Source organism: Coenobita brevimanus, chromosome 38 (genome assembly GCF_032717465.1).
Source record: "Coenobita brevimanus isolate Jiangsu-jjx chromosome 38, ASM3271746v2, whole genome shotgun sequence".
NCBI classification, from domain to species: Eukaryota; Metazoa; Arthropoda; class Malacostraca; order Decapoda; family Coenobitidae; genus Coenobita; species Coenobita brevimanus.
The window spans coordinates 50,209,959-50,232,143 of record NC_136991.1 but is presented as its reverse complement, the minus strand read 5'-3'; the positions used below and the strand labels follow the sequence as shown (position 1 = coordinate 50,232,143).

Genomic DNA, 22,185 nt, shown 5'->3' with positions numbered 1-22,185 from the left:
CGCCATTATAAGTTATTGTCTGAAGCAGCATGTCTCAGTGTACATACTGGTCCCACACCCCTCCCCTTCTCTCTCCTTCTCCAGCACCCTCATGTTGTTAGTGGCTTATTATCACTGACCTCTTATGTTCTCCATCTATCCCCTCTCCAGCACCGTCATCTTGTTATTGGGTTGTTATCACTACTTTTAATATCCTCCATGTCTCCCCTCCCCGTCCACCGCCCCACCCTCTGTCCCCCAGTCCGGGAAGGATGGGGGTGAAGGCTGGTGCACTGGGGGCGACAATCTCTCAGGATCATCACTTCACGAAATTAACATGATATTATCCATGTAGGCCTGTGTGCGTACCAGTGTGTTTGACCCTATGTATAATGTCTGTGTGAGTGTATTTGTAAATGTGTGTCAGCGTTCGTGGTACGTGTGTCTGTGTTTGAGAATGGGAGTGCATGTGGGTGTGTATTTGTACAACTTGTTGATCATAGTTTATAATAAAGTTATGAGTTTGTTTTCCCCTTACTTATGTCCCAACTACAACAGCCGCCTGAGTCTGTCCGCGTCCTCACAGGCAGATAGCGGGTGCGGGAAGGCTTGTCTGAGTAAAAGCTGCGGTTGGAGTGTTTTATCTTATTTTATTTACTTACTTTTCACCAGTCGTCTTCATGTACAGTATAATAAGGATCTGTCACTGTGTTTGGTGTGGGATGCATACCAAACAGAGGGTGTGAGGAGAGCATTAGGTATGAGCTGCGTAGTACGCATGCCATGCCACTGTCCAGGGATTTGTTGCGAGAAAAGTGAACTGTCAACTCTTCTTGCCTGGACCTGTGTGGGCTTGCATTCTCCCCCGCACCCGCTCGCTGCCGGTGTGGCCACCTGTCTGGATTACCGTGATGCAATGGTGGCACCGATATGGCTGAGAGGTAAAGCTGTCAGGTTATACAAATGTCCTTTAGCTCCCCTCCCCCTCTCTCTCTCTCTCTCTCTCTCGAAAGGAGGTTGGTGGACTATGGAAGAAGGGCAGGGGTTCACGTTCAGATGAGCATCAACAACAATAACAACAACGACTACTGCGACTACTACTACCGCTACTACTATTACTACTACTCATAATAATAATAATAATAATAATAATAATAATAATAATTGATACAAAACTTGTCACCTACAGCCACCCACACCTGCACGCTTGCTGTGTGGCCGCAACCTAAACCACAAATACGTTATATCAGTGGCATGCGCGAAAGGGGTCCTCACCAGAAGCACCCCATATATGATGCAGGAAAATAACTTGATGATGATATTAATAAAGCTTTAGTTGACATCCTACCCGCCCTAGCATCTATTTACGATGGACGGTGGGTATTAGCGCCGAAGGGGTGACGTGTGAAGAGATGTGGCACTTAGGAGAGCAGCTGATAAAGGTGTTATTGATGTGTTTTAAAGCCATCGGAGAGAGAGAGAGAGAGAGAGAGAGAGAGAGAGAGAGAGAGAGAGAGAGAGAGAGAGAGAGAGATTGTAAGCCACGTTTGAAATAGTATGATAAAAACTAAATAGCATCTTTATATATTGTTTAATCAGAGACTTGTAGGTCAGCTAGAAACAATAGTCCTACACTCATTTTACTTTAACGTGGCCTAAAATTGTCCACTCTTCATGTAGTATACTGATTTACAACATATATTAACGCCAGAATATGATACGAGTCACGAAGAAGTGCTATGGAAAGGATGTAGGGCCGTGGTATTGTCCTATTCTGCCACTGAGCTACGTGAAATGAGCTACAAAAGGACGAATACCTGGGCCAAGTTAAGGTGAAAGGAGTGTAGTTGCCAGAGAGCCGACTGTTGGTACCTTAGAAGCTGAGATTTTGCTTTTTTCTATAGGATGAACAAGGGATACGGGAAGACTTGGCCCTTCTCCATCCTTGTCCCTCCTGCAAGAACATTTCCAAGCTACGGCAGAGAATCAATCGTAAATATTCGCGTATCCCATCCCTGTGGTCCATCCCTTAGTCTTCATCCAGTGACTTATTTCTTCTTGCTAACTCCCCACAGTTCTCTTCAGCCAAAGGAAAAAGAAATGATTTGGACGGGTTGCATACAGCCTTCATCAACCCCTTCACTGCCATCGTGCCTTCCTAAACTGAATAAAATCGTCTGGTACCAGCGAATGGCGTACTCGAGCTGAAAGGAATAAGAAAGTCTAGGGAATCCAGACTCCTTATTTCCCCAGTAACTCTAGGGAATCCAAACTCCCTATTTCCCCAGTAACTCTAGGGAATCGAGACTCCCTATTTCCCCAGTCTACTTCAACCCCCTTCTTCCTTGCGAGTGTTGGATTGCCTGGAGGTGGGATGTTGTAGAAGAGGGATTGGTAATGTTTGTGTGGCGATTGTGTTATGTGTGTGGTGGTGTGTCGCCCTTCTGTAATGGCGGGGGTGTTGTGTGTTGGCGCAGGCTTTCACGCGCAGGGCAATACGACCTAATCAGGACACTGTACCACCATCCCTTTCTTCTCCCGACATATACCCGTCATAGATATCGTTAAATAGAGTTGATCACCTAACCAAGCTTAGGTAGGGACATCCAGCCACCCTCATGTACCAGCTGACGTGTAGATCCTGCCTGGGTGGAAATTTGAGAGCAATTATATGAGAAGTATGAGAAGAACTGTCGCCATTATTTTTAGGTCGACTTGAAGTACCCAGAGCCTAATTAGAAAAAAAAAGTTCGCTACCTACAGTCCATGTGTTCAAGTATAAGAAAACGCATCATCTTGTTGAGGGAGAGAGAGAGAGAGAGAGAGAGAGAGGGAGGGAGGGAGTTGGGATAGGACAGGACTCATACCCCATCCTTGGCAGTGGTTCCCTAGTCATTATTTTAACTCCAGTCCGTCACGCACCTCACCCCCAATGAAAAGTCCTGCCTGAGAACCTGTTTTCCATTGAGTCGCCAAAAGATAAAACAGTTGAAAGGCATCCCGTCTGAATCAGTAAGCGGTTTCAGTCAGCCACAGATAGAGATGGGACCCCCTGCGTTTGGAATATGTGGCTTGATTGGTCGTGGGTTTAGACGTGATATTCTGTACAGGAAGAGGACGTGGAAAGAGGAAAACAGAATAGGTATTTTTTATGCTAGGAGGACCGAAGGCTAGAAATGTGCAATATTGTTCCCTTCAAGAAAAAAATAAATAAAAGACAAATTCAAGATCCGTTCATTTCGAGATGCCCGGACACACTGCGTTTAAAAGACAGGAGGTCCTAGGCAGTAGGAAATACAGACAGAGGAAGGCAGTACCAGAGTTGACCCGTTGCATGCGTGAAGGACTGGGAGTAACGAGTAACTCTTCGGATACATTATATTAATTATGCCTCGATTTAATATAGTGAACCGAACTTGACCAAGACACCGTGGGATTTGTGTGTGAAAGAACCAGTTGATTTATTAGTTTATTTTTCCTTCTGTTCATCTATAAAAAAAAAAATAAATAAATAAAAACTTCCGGCACGGGAAGGGCAGAAAGAGTTAGTGAAATCGAGCTTGGAAAAAAATGAGTAAAAGACGAACTACTGCCGCCTGCCCCATGAGACTAGGGATCTCTTCTTCTTCTTGTCAGATCGAATGCCGTCACCCCTGTACGCGGCAAACCAAACACCCAGCTGCAATCCTTCTTAGCTTGTCTTATTCTCCATGTCACTGAGACTTCGTGGTGCATTTTCCTGAGCAACTTATTTTGTCTTTTACGCCATGATAACCATGTATGTAACTTTTTTTTTTTTTTTTAACGAGGTGGACAGAGGAAGTAAAAACAAATTAAGTAAAAAAATAATCCATACACTGCTGCAAACTGTGGTGATATCATAACAAAATAACCAATAAATGAGGAGAAACATACACAATGAACTTTTTAAAAGAAGTGCTACAGTGTCCTACGCAATCCACAGTGCAGCCCAGTGCGTTGACTTGCCTGCGACGATGTTTACTAGGAACATCATTTTTCATGTCGCCCCGGGAGCAGTGTAAGTTATTTCGGATATCAATTTCATTTTGACACTAAGATAAACAATTAATCGTTCTCCAAGGGGTCCTATTTTGTTTGTATTTACGTTATATACCATTTAGTACTCATTTGATTTAGGGCTGCCCACTTCTTCACCGTTCTCATTCTGTTTCTCTGTCTGCCTGCGTCTCTGTTTCCCCCATCTTTCCTGTCACTTTTTTTTCACTCTTCTTTCCTTTTCTGGTGATTTTACATTGAATGACAAGCCAAATGGTTTCCTGTAAGCTAGGAAACCATTTATTGTGGTGGGTGGTAACCATGTAACCAACTCATACGTGTTCCCTACATGTCAGCAGGTGGGTTGGCGGAGAGTTAGTGCCCTCCCCCTTAAAACAACTAATTCAGAGACAAACTGCCACCGCTTAACGGGATTATGGCGTCTGGCAATAGGTAGATAGATAAATAGATAGATAGACCATTATGACAGTCCGCTCTCACCAGCACCAAGCTCCAGAGAAAACAGTGGATAACAGAGGTAACGTTCATTCTGCGATATTCGGCTTGCGTGAGAGAGAGAGAGAGGTTGCAAAAAATAGGCTGATGATGCGATTTTTTGAGGTAGTAAATATGCTAATGAAGAGTGAGAAGCAGAAATGTGGAGGACAATAAAAAAATCAACAAAAGAGACGAGACAGCGAGAGGCAGTAGGAGTAGAAAGCCACCATGACGGTACAGACGTAAAAATAAACATAAATGAGCAGAATGATAAGTGAATAAGAAGGAAATGAGATGGAGGGAGAGAAAGGGCAGAATCACAGGCGACGGGAGTGTAAATACTGAGTCATGGTGAGAGGGAAATTATTCAAGATTGTGTCATTCGAGTGTGACTAAAATAAATCATGGCGTCAGAGATTTGGCGGGAAAGTGATGGAGGGGAGAGGAGAGAAGACGTGAAAGGAGAGAGGGGAAGAAAAATATGGAAGAACAAAAGAAAAAAAAAAATGGGAGAGAGGGGAACGAAATACAAATGTTGGGAAAGAAAAATGTGGAAGGAAAGAGGTGAAAACAGAAATAAATTGAAGGAGAAAGGGAGACGGAAAATGGAAGGAGAGAAAGGATGAAGAAATATGAAAAGAAGGTTGAGTCTTGGCGGGAAGGTGATGGAGAGAGAGAGAGAGAGAGAGAGAGAGAGAGAGAGAGAGAGAGAGAGAGAGAGAGAGAGAGAGAGAAGTTGCTGAAATTTAAAGGGAAAATAATAGAGGGGAGGAAGGAAAACATGGAAAGAAAGGGATGAAGAAGATTATAGAGATTTGGTTGCAGAGATTTGGCGGGAAAGTGGTGGTGATGGGGGCGACACGGAAGGAGAAAGGGGGGGAAAAAAGACACGACAGAGTAGGTTAGCACTGAGATTATGTAACTTAGAGAGGGAGGTGTAATAAATTTGTTTACATATGACGGAACTAAACCACTTAAGAAAGTTCGATAAGGCATAGTTTTGGAGTCGAGAGGTACATGAAAGAGGAGGTGTAAGTTGGGGGTGGGGCAGAGAAGTGGCAGGGGACAGGGCGACATGGAGGCGATTTGTTAATTGCCACCCCTTACAGGATTAAGGCGTTTGGCTGTAGATAGATAGATAGACAAATTAATTATGAAATGATCTGCAAGACTTACACCCTTTTGCAACTGTACTCCTTTTATTTCATCTTTTTGCAGCTTATTTCACGAAGCTCTGTGGCGGAAAAAACAGTACTTTGTCCCCACACCCTTTCCACAGCACTTCTTCGTGACTAGCGCCATATTCTAGCGTTAATTCACTGCCACACCTCAGCCGTCAGGATAGAAGGATGGCAATTTTAGACCAAGTATGAGTGAAAGGAGTATAGGATTATTTTTTGCAATATTAGCAGCAGAATCATAGTAACTTAAGGATAATTTGTCTAGTAGTTAAGATGTTTTTGCTAGAAAGGGACGAGGTGAGGTGTGTGTGTGTGTGTGTGTGTGTGTGTGTGTGTGTGAATTCCTCTCTTCTATGACCGCCTTAGTGAGTGACCTTCATCGTCTCCTCAATCCCGATGTGTGTGTGTGTGTGTGTGTGTGTGTGTGTGAATTCCTCTCTTCTATGACCGTCTTAGTGAGTGACCTTCATCGTCTCCTCAATCCCAATGTGTGTGTGTGTGTGTGTGTGTGTGTGTGTGTGTGTGTGTGTGTGTGTGTGTGTGTGTGTGCATAAATTCCTCCCCTTCATGACCACTTAGTGACCGCCTTCATGTCCTCAGTGCCGCCTCGCCTCTTCGCATCATGCTTGGTCGTGCTGTGGAGATGTCTTGGTTAATTCCTGTTTGCGTTGTGGACGGTGACTTTCGCCTGTCGTGCGTGTTGGGACTCCTCAATCTCCACTTACATTTCCCTTCTTTCTTCGCCTACAATTTCCTCACTTTTCAGTTTTCTTTCCATTGTTCATTATTTATTTATATTTCTGTTTCTTAACGCTCCTTCTCATTTCCCATTTGTTTACATTTTCTGTTTTCTCGCCGCACATTTATCTCCATTATGCTTTCAGTTTTTGGTCTTTGTTGTGTGTGTGTGTGTGAGAGAGAGAGAGAGAGAGAGAGAGAGAGAGAGAGAGAGAGAGAGAGAGAGAGAGAGAGAGAGAGAGATGCTACATTTCTTTAGCCTAACAAAGATCCCTAAATTCAACTCTACTCCTTTTACCATAACTTGGCCCAGATTTTCGTCCTTTTGAAGCTTATTTCACGTAATTCAGTCGCAGAAAAAGACAGTACCACAGCTCTGCATCCATCCCACGGCACTTCTTCGTGACTAGCATCATATCCTAGTGTTAATCTTTTGTTCCGACTCCACCTTCAAGATGGAGAGCTGGAAATTTTAGGCCAAATTAGAGGGAGAACAGTCTAGTAACCAAGGAGATTCTAACCACTGTCCTAAGGTTTATTTAATTCCATGTACCCAGAGTTAGAAAAAGTCGCCTAGTTGCAGAAAGAAAAAAAAATTGAGTATGTTGCTAGAGTGAAGGATGGTGATGGTGATGATGATGATGGTGGTGGTGATTGTGGTGGTGGTGGTGGGGGGGGGTGATGATTATGATGGTGATATAATGGTGGTGGTGGTGGTGGTGATGATGATGATGATGATGGTGATGGTGGGGGTGATGATTATGATATGATAATGGTGGTGGTGGTGGTGATGATGATGATGATGGTGATGGTGATGGTGGGGGTGATGATTATGATGATATGATAATGGTGGTGGTGGTAATGATGATGATGATGATGGTGATGGTGATGGTGATGGTGGGGGTGATTATGATATGATAATGGTGGTGGTGATGGGGGTGATGATGATGATATGATAATGGTGGTGGTGACGATTATGATGATGATGAAGAGGATGATGGTTATGATTATGATGATGATGGCGATAGTAATAATAATAATAATAATAATAATAATAATAATGATAAAGCTGAAAGACGACGCAAAAGAAGCAGGGAAAACTGAAATTAATGCCGCGACTACTGAAAAGAGGCGAAAAAAATAACAAGGAATTAATGTGATGAACAGAGAAAGTGGAAATCCTTGGGTATGACGAAAAAAAAAAAAACGACAAACTGAACGGCGAGTGAAAGTGAAGTGAGAGAGAGAGAGAGAGAGAGAGAGAGAGAGTGAGAGAGAGGGCCAATTTAACTATAGATATTTTACACTGATATGAACCAGATTTTCTTCTTTTTGTAGCTAATTTCTCGCAGCTTTTTTGGCAGAGGCAGTACTACGGCTCTGCACCCTCTCCGGAGCACTTCTTCGTGACTAGCACCATTCTCGAGTGTTAATCTATTACAACTCGGTATTAGATGATGAGATGTCAGTTTTAAGCCAAGTTAGCGTAAATGAGTATAGTGTTCACATAACTTTTTTTTTTTCTAACGTGTTATTATATTAGTAGTAGTTGTTGTAGCCCCAGGTTCATGTGATTGGTGAACCCAGTGGACTGCAGGCTGAAGTTTTCCTCCTCCTGCAGTCCACCATCGTCCTTTCGAGGGATAGGGAGGGAGATGAGGGACGTCTGTATAACCGGATAGTGGAGCTGCAGTTGTATCAATGCCACCACATGAAGGTGTCCTTACTCCAACACCAAGTTATGGCACTTCGGTACATACGGCAACATGTTCTAGGCTATAAGTGTAATTTGGCCACGTAAAATTGGCCACATATTCTTAACCGTACAAGTCAGGGAAGCAGCCACAATTTTGCTGAGAGAGGGTGTCTTAAATTTGGTCGTCATAATTCTTGAGACACAATTTCTTGGAAAGTATTATTATAGTATGTAGATAAATATGAAGTACATCTACTGATAAATAGTAGAGGAAGCAGCCCAGGAATCAGTGGTTAAGAGCTGAATTAGTAAATACATCATCATCATCATCATCATCATCATGTGGACCTCTTTTCACACCCTTGGGCAGGGTGAGGAGTAGCAGTGTCCAGACAGCCCAAGTTTGCCCACTCCAATGGGCCACGCTTCCGTTCACTCATCATTCAAGCCCCCCCGGAACCCTGGCTCAATCAGATACTTCAAAAACTTTCATCACGTTCTGTAGCTCCACATAAACGTATCCGATAGATTCAGTCCAGACGCTGTCACGTTAAAAAGGGGTTTCAAATCCCTAATCATTCACTTTTCACAACATTCATCCAGCTGGCTTGATCTCTTTGTCAGTTCCCTAGCCACCGACTTCCATACCTAGAGCTCTTCCTCACACACTTATCCACCATATCCTTCCACCTTCTCCTTGGCCTACCTTGCCTCCTCCCTCCTTCAAATTCGCACAGGTATACCTTTTTCACCACTATTGTTATCCATTCTCTCCACATGACCATACCATCTCAGTGCACTGTCTTCGATTCTGGTGTCCATAGTCTACCTCATTCCCCATCTTTCACGAATCACATTTCGTATCCTATCCACGCTCTGTATTCCACATACATTCCTCAGCAGTCCCATCTCCACTGCTTTCACTCGACTTTTCATTTTCATGCCACACTATAAGTCTCACATCCATATGTTAAAGTTGGCACTAACACTCCTTCATGTAGGCCTCGTGCAGCCCGCAACACTCAAGCCTCTGTTTCATATCAAATCCCTCATAGCACCAGCTACTTTCCTTCCTTGTGTCCCCCTACTTTCCACTTCTTTTGCATGTTTTCCTCTCTTTTCCATCACTGTACCAGGTATTTGAACTCTCTCACCAATTCCAGTCTCTCTGCATTCACTGTGAGTAAATACAAATATAAATAATTGACTAAATGAGTACGTTCCCGTTCATCTTATAGAAAGCGAGGTGGATGTTTACCCCTCCCCCCCTTCCTTTGGCTGCACCCATGGTACAGAGTAGTATGTAGTAGAATATCTTATTTTCACCACAGGATTTTTTTTGCAGCTTTTGAGGCCAAAGTGTAAGAGGTCCTGTACATTTCCCCCAAATACCGGTAGAGGAGATGGAATTTCATTCAAAAAGCCTGACGAATTTTTCCTTCAAGCAATATAATGAGGCTTAAGATTGTTATAATGAAGTTGACAAGTTTTCTAGTAAGTCCCAACCATCACAGTAAACGATTTAGCTGAAGCCTTTCATCATCATCTTTCCCGTGTACTGAGGGTAACCATTTTTTTTTTTTTTTTTTTAAATAATGAAACAGTGTTGTAAAAAGGCCGAATGAGATAAAAGTCTTATATTGAGTTCAACTACTTCTTGGTGTAAGGTATGCTCACAAGGTGAAAGCAGAACTTGAATGTGCTTTCTGTTGGGCGTACTCATATGCATGGGGCGCACTTTGTCACTTAAAACAGCACAGAAAAATACGAATGTTTTTGCTTCTGCGAAAATTAGTACGGTGTTTCATGTATACCAAAAAAGTCGTCAGACAAAATTATCTTAGCTTGTAGGAAAAATGTTATGTTCGTAGGCTGAGACATGGCAACACGGCAGGAGGAGCCAAGGTGCCGTCAGCTGATGGTCAATTGGTAAACAAAACGTCTGGGAGGAAGGGCTAATCATTCCCTGTGTCGCTATTTACCATCAGTAGGGGTGAAAACAGACACGATGGCGGGAGCACTGATAAAGAAAGGCATTGACCACCTGAAAAGTAAAGAGTTCAGGGATTATTTGATGAGGTGAGTGAAGAAGTAGCACAAGTGAAAGGTGCACCGGTGCGTATTTTTTTAAGTTTGGCCGATAGAGGCCCCATGGTTTTAGTTCTGTTCTCTGACATCTTCTTTTCAAATTTGCGAGGAAAAGCGGAGGTCAAAGCAAAAGTGGAGGGATGAGTTAACGTAAAAAATTCCCACCGGTTATACATTCCAGACGATAATTTTAACATGCTAACAATAGCAGTAAGGAGGGAGACCCTAAGCTTGTTGCAATTATGATGCTCCTTATAGTGTAATTAAGGGTATTGGCAAGCCTTGTTATGTTCATGTTGACATATAACAGGTTTTGCCATGACTAAAGCAAGATTGAGTCACTGTTTTGAGAGCACCTGTTCAGTAGACAATCCTGCATCAGTAATCAGTTTGGTATTACATAACTAGATGGATTGTGATAACCAATTTACTGTTAGAAAGTCTTATTTCACAGTTCCCCAGAGATTAGGCTATATTGCATCATTTAAAAATGAATGGTTATGACCTATTTTAAGGACACCGGCGATGAAACACTATAGCCTGTTAATCTTTCACCAGTTTGCAAAGAAGACTCATTGCATGTTTATTTGCTGATAGGCCTGTTAGTGACTCTTCTATAGACTCCATGCATTAAAACAGTGAAAATAAGTTATCAGTAATATTGAAGTTTTGTACATTTTGTATTTTTCTGTTTGTAGCATAGTATGATCAGTAAGCTGCTGGTGGGACAGTGTGTTGTGATAGGTCAGTTAATTTTTTAAAGCACTAAGCATGAGTTGACACCCGATGGCTTAGTGGTGTGAAGGACAGGATGATGGAGGCCTTAGTAAATCTTGACAATAGGTCCACATTGTTGTGCTTATCTCTGTATTTTTGTATGAAACAGCCCATGTTTTATGTTCTTTGAGTGTAACAAAGGATAATCAAAAGAATAACACTTTATGAGTTAGTTCTTCACTCAGTTTACTCAGAAAGCCTAACTGATGCGCAAAAAGGGCTTTGGCATGATTCTCATTTCAGCCCATAATTGCTCAGGTTTGAGCATGTTCTGTATTTGGATCTTATCTGTGTAAACACCTTTTCTTCTATGACACCTCCTTATGAAAGTAATAACAATATTAGTTAGTTGTCAGCCAGGGCGAGTCACATGATGTATTCTGGCCAGTTGCTAGTTGAGTTGCTAGAGGCAGACAACTCAGTTTTGCCATGGCCTATGTCAAGCAACAAGCACTCTCCCATGCCTGTTCTTGTTTTGCGGGAATATTAGGGTGATAGCTAAGGTAAGGTTAGAATTGGTTTTGGCTAACATTGAACTGTGTGGGGTCTAGGTTAGGGTAAGTGGAGTCAGGGTAGGCTAGAACGGTACCTAAAATGGTTTCTGAGTTACTCATGGGGGGGCATAGCTTTAAAGTTGGTTATTACCAGTGGAAATGAACAAAATTTGAACAAATCACTTTAAAAAATGAGGAAAACCCATAGATTTATCATACTGAGTACGGTATGAAACAAGAATATCACCAGGTCATTTGATTTTAAGTTGTTTTACATTTATCACCCCATTAAGATGTATTGTATAATTTTTCTTTCCTAACAACCATAAGGGGATGTACAGTGACACTTTCTAAGGAAATATTTTGTGATTTGTGTTAGCCATTCACACTCTTGACATTGTTATATTAGCATTCAATAATGACATCATCTGGCACTTGTGGGGATTGAGACTGAGTGCTAGACATAGTGAATTCTAACTCATCTCCCCAGCCTTATGCCTCTGAGTGAACATTTCTAAACCTTAGTAATAGTTTTGAAATTAGTTGAGAAGCACAGTTGAGTTACGGTACCTCTCTCCTTGATTCTGGCTGTGACAAGATGACTCCAACACACCCACTTCACACCAGTCCAGTCAGGTGCACGATGTCATGCCCTTTTCTTCCTAAGGGGCCTCCACGTCATATTTTATGGGAAACCTGATGTTTTTTTGCGAGTTTATTCATTATTTTTCTGCACACACTAGACTGATAACTTTGATATGGCTGGGTACAGAGAATATTATTTCCTTACTGTTTTAACATTTTATATTCAAAGTTAGGTGTACAGTACGACATTGTATCAGTAATTTACCTGTAAAGATGAAGTGAGTTGATAGTTGAAATTGTAAATGTAAAAAAATACTCTTTTCATGAACATTTCTGATTACCCCAAGTTATCTACAATAAAATCCTGTTGTTTTCTGTTCATTTTATGACCAGTACTTATTACAATAATTCTTCATATAACATTCTTTCACTCAGTGCAGTTTTACAGTAAAGCTGCTAATCAGCATACAAACACCATTCACATACCATGCCAATGTTTATTATTTACCGATCAGGGTGTGCAGTGAAGGGTCAGAATTAAAACAACTCTCACTAACACTGATCAATATAGCACTCACTTCTTTAAGTTTCCATGGACTGTAATGCATACATACAGTATACACGCAGTCACATCCTTTTTTTTTTTTTTTTTTTTTTTCAGTGTGATTTTGTAAGATATCTGTGAGTATAATTTTTCATACTGGAACATAAGCCTCACTTAGAGTGATTTTCAAGGTCACCAAGGGGAACACATCTACATTGTTCAAGTGAGGAATTACTGTACTCTGGTTTAAAGCAGCACATCCTAGTCATGTGGCTGTGGCAGGTTGTATACCGTGTTCTTGTAATGTAAATGACAAAGGATATGATTTTGGTGGCTTTACGCGTACACAGACAGCCAATCAAAAACTGACTTTTATCCTTATTACTTAGCTTTTTATTTGTATGAATTGAGTACACTTAAGGAAAGTGTATGCTGCCTTCATGGACTTGGAGAAAGCTTATGACAGAATAGATAGGCAAGGTATGTGGAAGGTATTAAGAATATATGGAGTGGAGGGGAAATTGTTGAGTGCTGTGAAGAGTATGTACGAGGGAGCTAGGGCTACGGTGCGAGTGGATGGTGAGCTGAGTGAGTTCTTTGATCTCAATGTGGGACTGAAACAGGGGTGTGTGATGTCTCCATGGCTGTTTAATATATATATGGATGGGGTTGTAAAGGAGGTGCAAGGTAGGGCAGTGGATGTGGGGGTGGCCCTAATGAATGAGGGTGAGATTTGGAAGCTTCCGGTGTTGCTGTTTGCTGATGATACAGTATTGTTGAGTGAAGATGAATGGGAGTTGCAAGGTTTGGTGAATGAATTTGGGACAGTGTGTAGGAGAAGGAATCTGAAAGTTAATGTAAACAAAAGTAAAGTTATGGTGTTTGAGAGGAATGAAGTCACAGAGTGTGGAGTGAGGTTGGATGTTGAGGATATGGAGAATGTGAGTGCATTCAAGTACTTGGGTAGTGTGATGAGTAAGGATGGAACTCTGGGGGATGAAGTACGTGAAAGGGTACAGCAGGGAAGAAAGGTTGTTGGTACACTGAAAGCAGTGATGAGAAATAGGGAGGTGAGTATGGAAGTTAAGAAGTCACTGCTTGATGGTATTGTGATCCCTACCCTGATGTATGGAAGCGAGGTGTGGACCTTGCAAGAGGGGAACAAGTCAAGAGTGAGAGCAGTGGAAATGAGTTACTTGAGAGGAGCATGTGGAGTGACGTGGAGGGACAGGTTGACGAATGAAGAAGTGAAGGAACGTTGTGGGGTAGATGTGGATGTGATTGAAAAGATTAGGAGAAATACACTGAGGTGGTTTGGACATGTGGAGAGAATGGAGGATGAAAGACTGACTAAGAGGGTGTATGTAGGTGAGGTGGAGGGAGGGAGAGGGAGGGGTAGGCCGAGGATGAGGTGGAGGGATGGAGTTGAGAGGTATATGAGGGAGGGGGGGGTGAGTTGGGAGGAGGGGAGTCAAATGGTGGGTGACAGAGTGACTTGGAGGCGTTTTGTCTGTGGCCACCCTTTGCGGGATTAGGGCGTCGGGCTATAGATAGATAGATAGAGTACACTTAAAATTTTTCTTAACCCATTCATTACAGTCATGCCTTTTGTATTCTTACCTGCTGCCAACAAGCAGTTTTATTCAGCAAATGAGAATTTGAGCTGAGGAGTTAGGTATAGTCTTCATTAACCCCTTCAATATAAGAGTCTCCTTTATTATCTGGCAGTATCACATAATATGTAGTGTATAAATTCAAGTCATCAAGATATAAGAAGTGGTTAACATAAAATAGATGTGCTTTTGTTGTTATTGTGAAATGTGTGATAATAATTACTTACCATGAAATGCATTAGCTGTGAGTTGCCATATTTCATGTCAGTACATGACAGTGTTTTGTTTTGCAGTACTCATTTCTGGGGTCCTGTAGCTAACTGGGGTATACCAATTGCTGCCATTGCCGATACTCAAAAACCTCCAGAGATTATCAGTGGAAAAATGACAATCGGTAAGTATGAGGGATCCATGAGGTTGAGAGGCATGTATGGAATGAAATATCTGGGGGTTCCTTGCCATCAGCAGTCTATAACAATAAGTGGTGAAGTAATTGAGAGTAACTTTCACAGTATGGTTATCAGTGGGAACTGATTTTATTGTGTTTTCCCAATAGATTGGAAGTGGTTGTATGGAAAACAAATGTCACACACATACAGTATGTCAGTGTGGGGACATTGACACTCATCTGTTGCTCGTGCAGCCTCTGTAATGGTACTCTTTGTTAACCATTTATGGTGTTTGATATCAATGTTAAACTTTTATCACATTATTCAAAACCTCTCAGTAAACATCCCCCCCCCCCCCCCCGTACAGGTGAGCGTGAATGGAGATTTGAGTGATGAGTTTTCTGAGAATGTTGGCATGCATTGGAGTCAGTCTTGAGCCGTTTATTGTTTAACACAGTGCTTGAAGCCATCTCACTTGACCTTAGAAATGGACTCCCATGGGAGATGTTCTGTGCTGATGAGTTGATGTCGATTACGGAGAATGAGAGGGAGGTGGAGGAAAGATTTAGGAAATGGAGAGATGGTTTGGGGCACAGGGGCTTGAGTGTAAATGCAGATAAAACAAAGGTGGTGGTATCTAGGGCTGGTAGTGGTACTGTCAAGGAAAAGGGAGTTGGGCCATGTCCAGTTTGCTGCAAGGGTGTGGGAAGTAATTCCGTCTTGTGCAGTATTTGTGATATGTGGATGCATAAGAGGTGTAGTGGTATTAGGAGTAGACTGGCAGATAATGCTGATTTCGTGTGTGCAATATATCGGGGAGAGCGTGAGATTATCATGCATGAAGGGATTGATCTTGTTGGTGAGTCTCATGAGTGTGTGGAAGAGTTTTGTTACTTGGGAGACATTATGTGCAGGAGGTGGGGCTGGAGCTAGCTCTGTGGTTAGAATTAGGAGTGGTTGGAAGAAGTTCAGGGAGCTGTTGCCTCTCCTGACATTGAGAGGGCTCTCCCTCCGTGCTAAGGGATCTTTGTATGTAGCATTTGTTAGGAGTGTAATGCTGTATGGTAGTAAGACCTGGGCTGTAAAGAAAGAGGATATTTGTAGGCTCAAATGCACAGAAATGAAGATGATTAGGTGGATGTGCAATGTGTCCTTGAATGTGAAGCCTGTGGGGGGTGGGGGGCTAGGTTTACAATTTTAGAGTTGAGAGGAAGGATGGGACTGGAGTGTGTTGGTGCTGTGATGAGGAGATTGAGATGGTTTGGGCATGTGGAGAGAGGATGTGGGATGACAGTTGGGTGCGGAAAGTGAGAAGTGTGAATGTTGGGGGTAGGGTTGCGAAAGGCAGACCGGAAAAGACGTGGGATGAGGTCATAGTGCGTGATCACAGGGATAAGGGACTGAATAGGGAGGCTGCCAGAGATTGAGCACCATTCCTTTAGGTGACGAAGGGCAGTCCATTCAAGCAGGTTGGAGCCTTTATAAATGCAACAGTACAGTTTTTCTTGCTTTTTCTGAAGATGTTGCTAAAACAGAGTAGGATGTAAAACTTTTAATGCACTTTATTTTTTATCAAGACTTCCTGTTTATGAAATCATTTGTGTTTCATCTTTTGATACTGACCGTTGTCAGCCTTAGATTCCCCCCCCCCCTGTCAGTAATTCAGTACATGGAGGCAGTTTGTAGCCAGCCCTTACAGGATTAAGGCATCTGGCAATAGATAGATAGATGGATAAATTCAGTGCCTTGACTCAGGATGAGTGGATCTCAAAACCTCCAGGGAATACCGTATACTGTGTTTGGCCTGCCACAAACCAGAGGCCCCAACCGAAGCTAATTGGCAGAAGGTGGTAAAAAGTTCAAAAGAATTTATACAAGAAAAAATGATAGTGACTGCCAGTACGGTATAGTAAAATTATATATGAAAGGGTATGAAAGAATAAGAATATGGTAGTATATTAAGGAAGGCAGTGTATGATATGATGCAGGATGTGCTGCAGGGTATGAATAGAGGATGAAATACTTCAGGAGATTGATCATTTTAAATATTTGGGAGCTGCAGCTTTTAAACATGAAGAGCTGAGGGAAAGGATGGGACTTGAATGTATTAGTGATGTGATGGTTTGGACATGTGCACAGGATTGAGGATGACAGCTGGGTGTGGAGGGTGAGAGGTGTGAACATTGAGGGCAGGGTTACAAGAATTAGACTGAAAAAGACTCAGGACAAGGTTATAGAGTGTCACCTCGGGTTAAGGGACTGAATAGAGAGCCTGCAAGAGAATGAGCAGTGTGGAGGGCTTCCATTAGGTCACCAAGCCTGATGCATGCAAACATGTTGGTGTCTTTATATATGAAACAGAGTAAAGCAAAATTGCTATGTAAGGTTAAGAGTAATTGAAATGTGTTACTGTACTTCCAACTTGAATGGAATCGAAACTTGAGCATTGGAACTTAACCTTTATCAGAAAAATAGCGGCCATAAACATGATGAATGGTATAATTGCTGTAAGAGAGAGAGAGAGAGAAAAGTTCCTTTTGTGATGGAAGGATTGACTGTCAGAGTGGGATGTGTAATCACAGAATTAAATGAAGAAAGAGAATTATGTTTATATAGTATGGACGTTTTCTATCTATATACCTAGGCTGCTTCTCCCATGGAAAGGGAGGACATATTCAGAGAACATAAATAAGTTTCCAGAGAAATTCCTTAAGAAAGATGCTGTGGTACTGTTGAAAGAAGAATATATGTGAATTGGAAGGGATTGGAACACTACATTTCTCTGCATCCCTCTCGTATCTTCCTTCTTCCATTCTCTTTTCCATTTCCCCTTCCAACTCCTGTCCTTTCCTTTGCCTTCCTCCACCTCTCCTCTGCTCCCACTCCCCTTCTGTCCCCTCTCTTCTCCTCACTGCCTTTACTCCCATGTTTCCTGTTTTTTTCTTCATCCTCTCTGTGGCTTTCTCTCCCATTCCTTTCTTCCGTCTCTCCTCTCTTCTTCTCTCATTCTCTTTTCTCTGTCCCTTTCTCTTGTTCTCTTTTCTTCTACCACCTCTTCCATCTTGTATTAGTAAGAAGGGAGGAAGAAGAGTGACAGGGTGAGTGAGGGGTATGTAAGGAGAATGTAAGCAGGAGGTGGATCTGTCACAGCCTTACAGCCTCTCCTTTCAGGGGGTTTGCAAGAGGGAGATGATGTTGACATGTAGTATTGTATGTATTGACCATTATGAAGTAGCTGTTTTAATGCCTTGCTGCATAATACCATCTGGAGGGGGACACTTCCACATAGTAGCACTGATATAAATGGGTAGTTTCATGTCCAGGCACACACATATCCCTCAGTTCCCTCCCTGTCCCCCAAAAGGAGGATGGACGACTGCAGGAGGCCACAACTATTACTGCTTAATTACTTAATCTCTCTTACAGCCCTGTGCCTTTACTCAGCCATTTTTATGAGGTTTGCAATCAAGGTTCAGCCTCGTAACCTCCTCCTCTTTGCCTGCCACATCACTAATGAGACTGCTCAGATCATCCAGGTAGGAAGTGGGTCTCATTGTTAGTTGTTACTTCAGAGCATAATTTTATAACCTACAGCTTCCCTCAGCTCTACATGGTGGTTTATTTCAGTAGGCATATTGGCTAGTCGTATTGATGTACTGTACATTACCGTTAACAAACTTCAGAAAAGAATTGATGTCTTCCTTCCAAGACAGTCATCGCACAGGACATATTTTATACCCTGTTTGTTAAACCAAAACTGCCAACAAGATCTTGTTTCTGCTATTAGCAGCACAGACAAAGAAACAACACATACAGTAGTATACCTTGATTAATTCATGATTTAAAATTCATGATTTAAAACAAAATTTCACTCAAGCGTCAGGACCAACTTGCATAGCCCCGGGCTACTACGCTCCTTGTGGGGCAGTGTAGGATTGGATGATGGATGGATGGATAAAACAAAATTCACTCACATGAATGTTGAAGCACAGTTGTTTGGTAAAAATCTAAACCAGAATATGAGGCAGTATGTACCAGAACAAGCCACCTTATCAGAGCCATTCAGTTTGAAGTACCGTATTTATTGATATTGGCAGGGTTGGACTCCTATTCTTGTGATATAGACAGGTAGGGGAAATGCATTCAACTTATGTTTTTTGTGCACATGCAAAGACTACAAGGGCTGGAACCCCTCATCCCCCTCTGTACATTGTTGTAGGAATAGTGAGCCCAGTGCTCTGCACTTGGGTTGCAAGCAGCCTGTTACTTCCTTCATTTAGGATAGAGTCCACTTTGTATGTGGAGCTTCCTGGTACCAAGCATCATACATCTACCCCTTGTAAGCATGGGAAAGAGGATGATAATGTACAAAGCCTTTATAAACAAAGCAAAGCAAAGGGAAACATTTCAGTGTGAATACCTACTTTTGATAGTGAACAGTTTGGAAACAGCAGTATAGTTATGCACTTTTGCTCTTGTTAAGTTACTTATATATATATATATATATATATACCCCGTATGGGATTATGGCGTCTGGCAATATACATATATACAGTATATATATATTCATCATTCATTCATCATCTAATCATGTGTTGCCCCATGTGGAGCATAGGAACCCGGGGCTAGGCAAGTTGGTCCTGACATTTAAGATGAGAGTGACTGGCTTCACTCATCCCTGAGTGGTATTACGTGAGCAGTAAACCCCACCCACCCCTTGGATATAAACCTGCACCAGCTCAGTCTGATTGGAGTGCTTTAATTACCCACTAAACCACTAGTCACCATAATTTGGTTATATGGTTACCACCCAGCTTAGTAAATGGTTTTCTGGGTTTCAGGAAACATTTGGCTTGTCACTCAGTGTAGAGACCATGAGGCAGCACTACATTTAGTGAGTGGATGATGGGTGCCGCCATGTACCACACAGTTATAGAGAGAGAGAGAGAGCTTGCTAGCGATGATTCATAGTGGTGCTTAAAGGTCTGGTTCTGTGCATTAGTTTTGATGAATTTTTTCAGCTGGTGATCAGAGTATAAGAGGTATGTCATAAACTGTTGCCATGTTTGTAAGTCATTATATCTCATCAGAACCTTTTTATATGATCTCTATGTGAACTATCCATTGTAACATATTTTATTCCTCCACAGGGCTGTCGGTTGATCAACTATGAATACTTAGGAGGCAAAAAAGCAGCGGAAAAAGCGGCTGCCGCTGCACCTGAAGTAACCACGTAAATAGTAATATGATTGGTCTGTGTGTACTTGTTTGCCTTCAGGTGTTGTTGTCATTGCAGGCAGTAAGGTGTACAGTAGATTGTTAATTGAAGATTTTGAATGTGACGGATGTAAAACTGAACTCAGATCTTTAAACAAATATTAGGTACTGCATTTTGTTTTGGGAGTTTTAACACTTTCCTGTTTTTATAATGAATGTGTGCTGTGATGCCGTTTTGAAAGAACAAGTTGTTAGGTTTTTATTCTGATTAAAATGGTTGATTTTTTTGTTTTTTCATGAAAGTTTATGGTGTAAACTATATAATTTTTTTAGATGATGGTGTTTACAGTTATACAGTACCACTGTGGAAGCCTCTTGATATTTCTAAAGAAAGAAAGAGCTGCTACTAATGTAAAGAAAATACGAGACTTGTCAGCATCCTGTGTTAGTGGTTTTGGAGTTATATAATTTTTGCTGTGGGACTTTTTGATACCGTTAGATCATAAGTTTTCAGTGTCTCATATTCATACACTGAACTCTGATCTTGTTTGATGTTATTTGAATATGCTGGCAGTGCTTTGGTGTAGGGCAGGTGACGCTTACAGAATATAGTCTTTCACACATCAGTATATTAACCCTTACAGCCAGAGGACATCTCACTCACGCTAAATAAAATTGCCAGATTATCACAAGAATCTGTGTCTCCTGGCTGATGGGTTATTAAGAATTTTCTAACCCCTACAGCCCAGTGATGTGTCATCCGGGTTGAATAAAACTGCCTGGCATTAGCCCCTCCCCCCTTCTTCAAAAAAAATGTCTTCGAACCGAAGGGGTTAGAATTTGCTGGCTTAACATTACACTTAACAATAATCTGTACTTCAGCTTAACACTTAACAATAGTATCTTAAGTTTTTTTGCTTTTCGTATGAACCTGAGTTTTTCCAGGATATTGTTCATCATTAAAGACATATTAAATATGATCGCATTACAAATACAGTAATTGAATAGGTGAATTGCTAAGAGCACAGCTGCAGATAAACTGAGAGTATTGGATAAAACAAATACTGTACATTGGTTTACTTGAATCATCACATCACTTTCCAAGTTATCCAAGGAGACCTGCCTAGTGTGCCATGTTGCCCCTGAGTTGGCAGTTAATGTTCAGAATTTTATCAGGAATATTTCTCAAGGGAGACACCCCTCCACATGGACTTTATTTATTTATTTTTATTTTTTTATAAGTTCCTCACTCTGAATGAAAGACTTATTGTCTATAATGTGTTGTCTGTTGTAGAGCCTTTGGTAGGCACTAGAAATCACATGCTAATTATGTACACCCATTGACAAAGCTGAATAACAGGCAGTCCCATATTGACCCATTTTATGCATGGGGCATCTTTGGGTAAGCTACAGTAGTCCATGTCATTTTTAGGGTAGAAAGGCAACAGTTGTGATAATTGAATGGTAACTCCTTCAGTGGCATTGTTGTTGTATTCTTTTTTTGGTGCTCAATTTTTGTATCACCTCCTGATAATAAAGGGAGTAATAAATGCTGTATCTAACCTTTTCCAGTTTGAAAAGTCTGTCCTGAATTGAGTAAAATATTCAGGATGTAGCTGGATTAGAATACAATGTCATTGTATTGAAGGAGTTAATGAGATTTGAGTGTACGGTATAATTTAAAGATATATATCCATGGAACTTCCCTGCTTATTGACTTAATGAAATTCTGTGGCACAAGTACTTGCTGACTAACCATACAGTATTTTTATTTGGAGATGACTGTCAAATATGAAGTGCATATCTTTGAATGTTTGCTGTAAGTTGATTGTGATATCATTTGCAATGTTATACCGGTAATTTAATCATGACAGTAGGTAGCTAGTTAATGATACTAAATAAAGAAAATATGTACAGTATAACAATATACAGTAATAAAGATGTATGTTTGTTCCTTTAGAGAGACTAAGACCATCATCCTAATACAGTATATTAACTTTCATGTTATAGCTCTGTGCAGATCATGATTTTTTTTTTTTTTTTTTTTTTTTTAAGATATCCAGGCAATGGACTGATTTATAATTTTGTTGTAACTATTTCCAGATGAGTTTTTCAACAAGGGAAACCCATAGCATTTGAAACAGTAATAACCAATTCCATATTACTGTACTGAATTCTCTTGAGGGCGTAGGGGATCAAGGCTGGGCTATTGTTCTTCAGACAGTATATAGGTAGAAGCCAAGTGTTTGCCTGGTTGGCATATTCATGTCAGAAAGTTCTCCAGGGGCATATGTTAAATTTTTCTTGTCTCTCTCTCTCTCTCTCTCTCGCTCTCTCTCACCATTACCGTTCTCGATGATGGGTCTGCT

The 22,185-nt window shown here is 41.4% G+C and overlaps 1 protein-coding gene across 1 annotated transcript; it reads left to right on the top strand.

Moving 5' to 3' along the window:
• The first annotated feature begins 10,013 nt into the window (after positions 1–10,013).
• Mpc1 (mitochondrial pyruvate carrier) lies at positions 10,014–21,869 on the top strand. The gene is made up of 4 exons (XM_080269903.1): positions 10,014–10,188; positions 14,504–14,604; positions 18,026–18,135; positions 19,750–21,869. Exons 1-4 carry the CDS (start codon positions 10,118–10,120, stop codon positions 19,834–19,836), a joined length of 369 nt encoding a protein of 122 aa, XP_080126029.1. The 5' UTR covers positions 10,014–10,117; the 3' UTR covers positions 19,837–21,869.
• Positions 21,870–22,185: the final 316 nt, after the last annotated feature.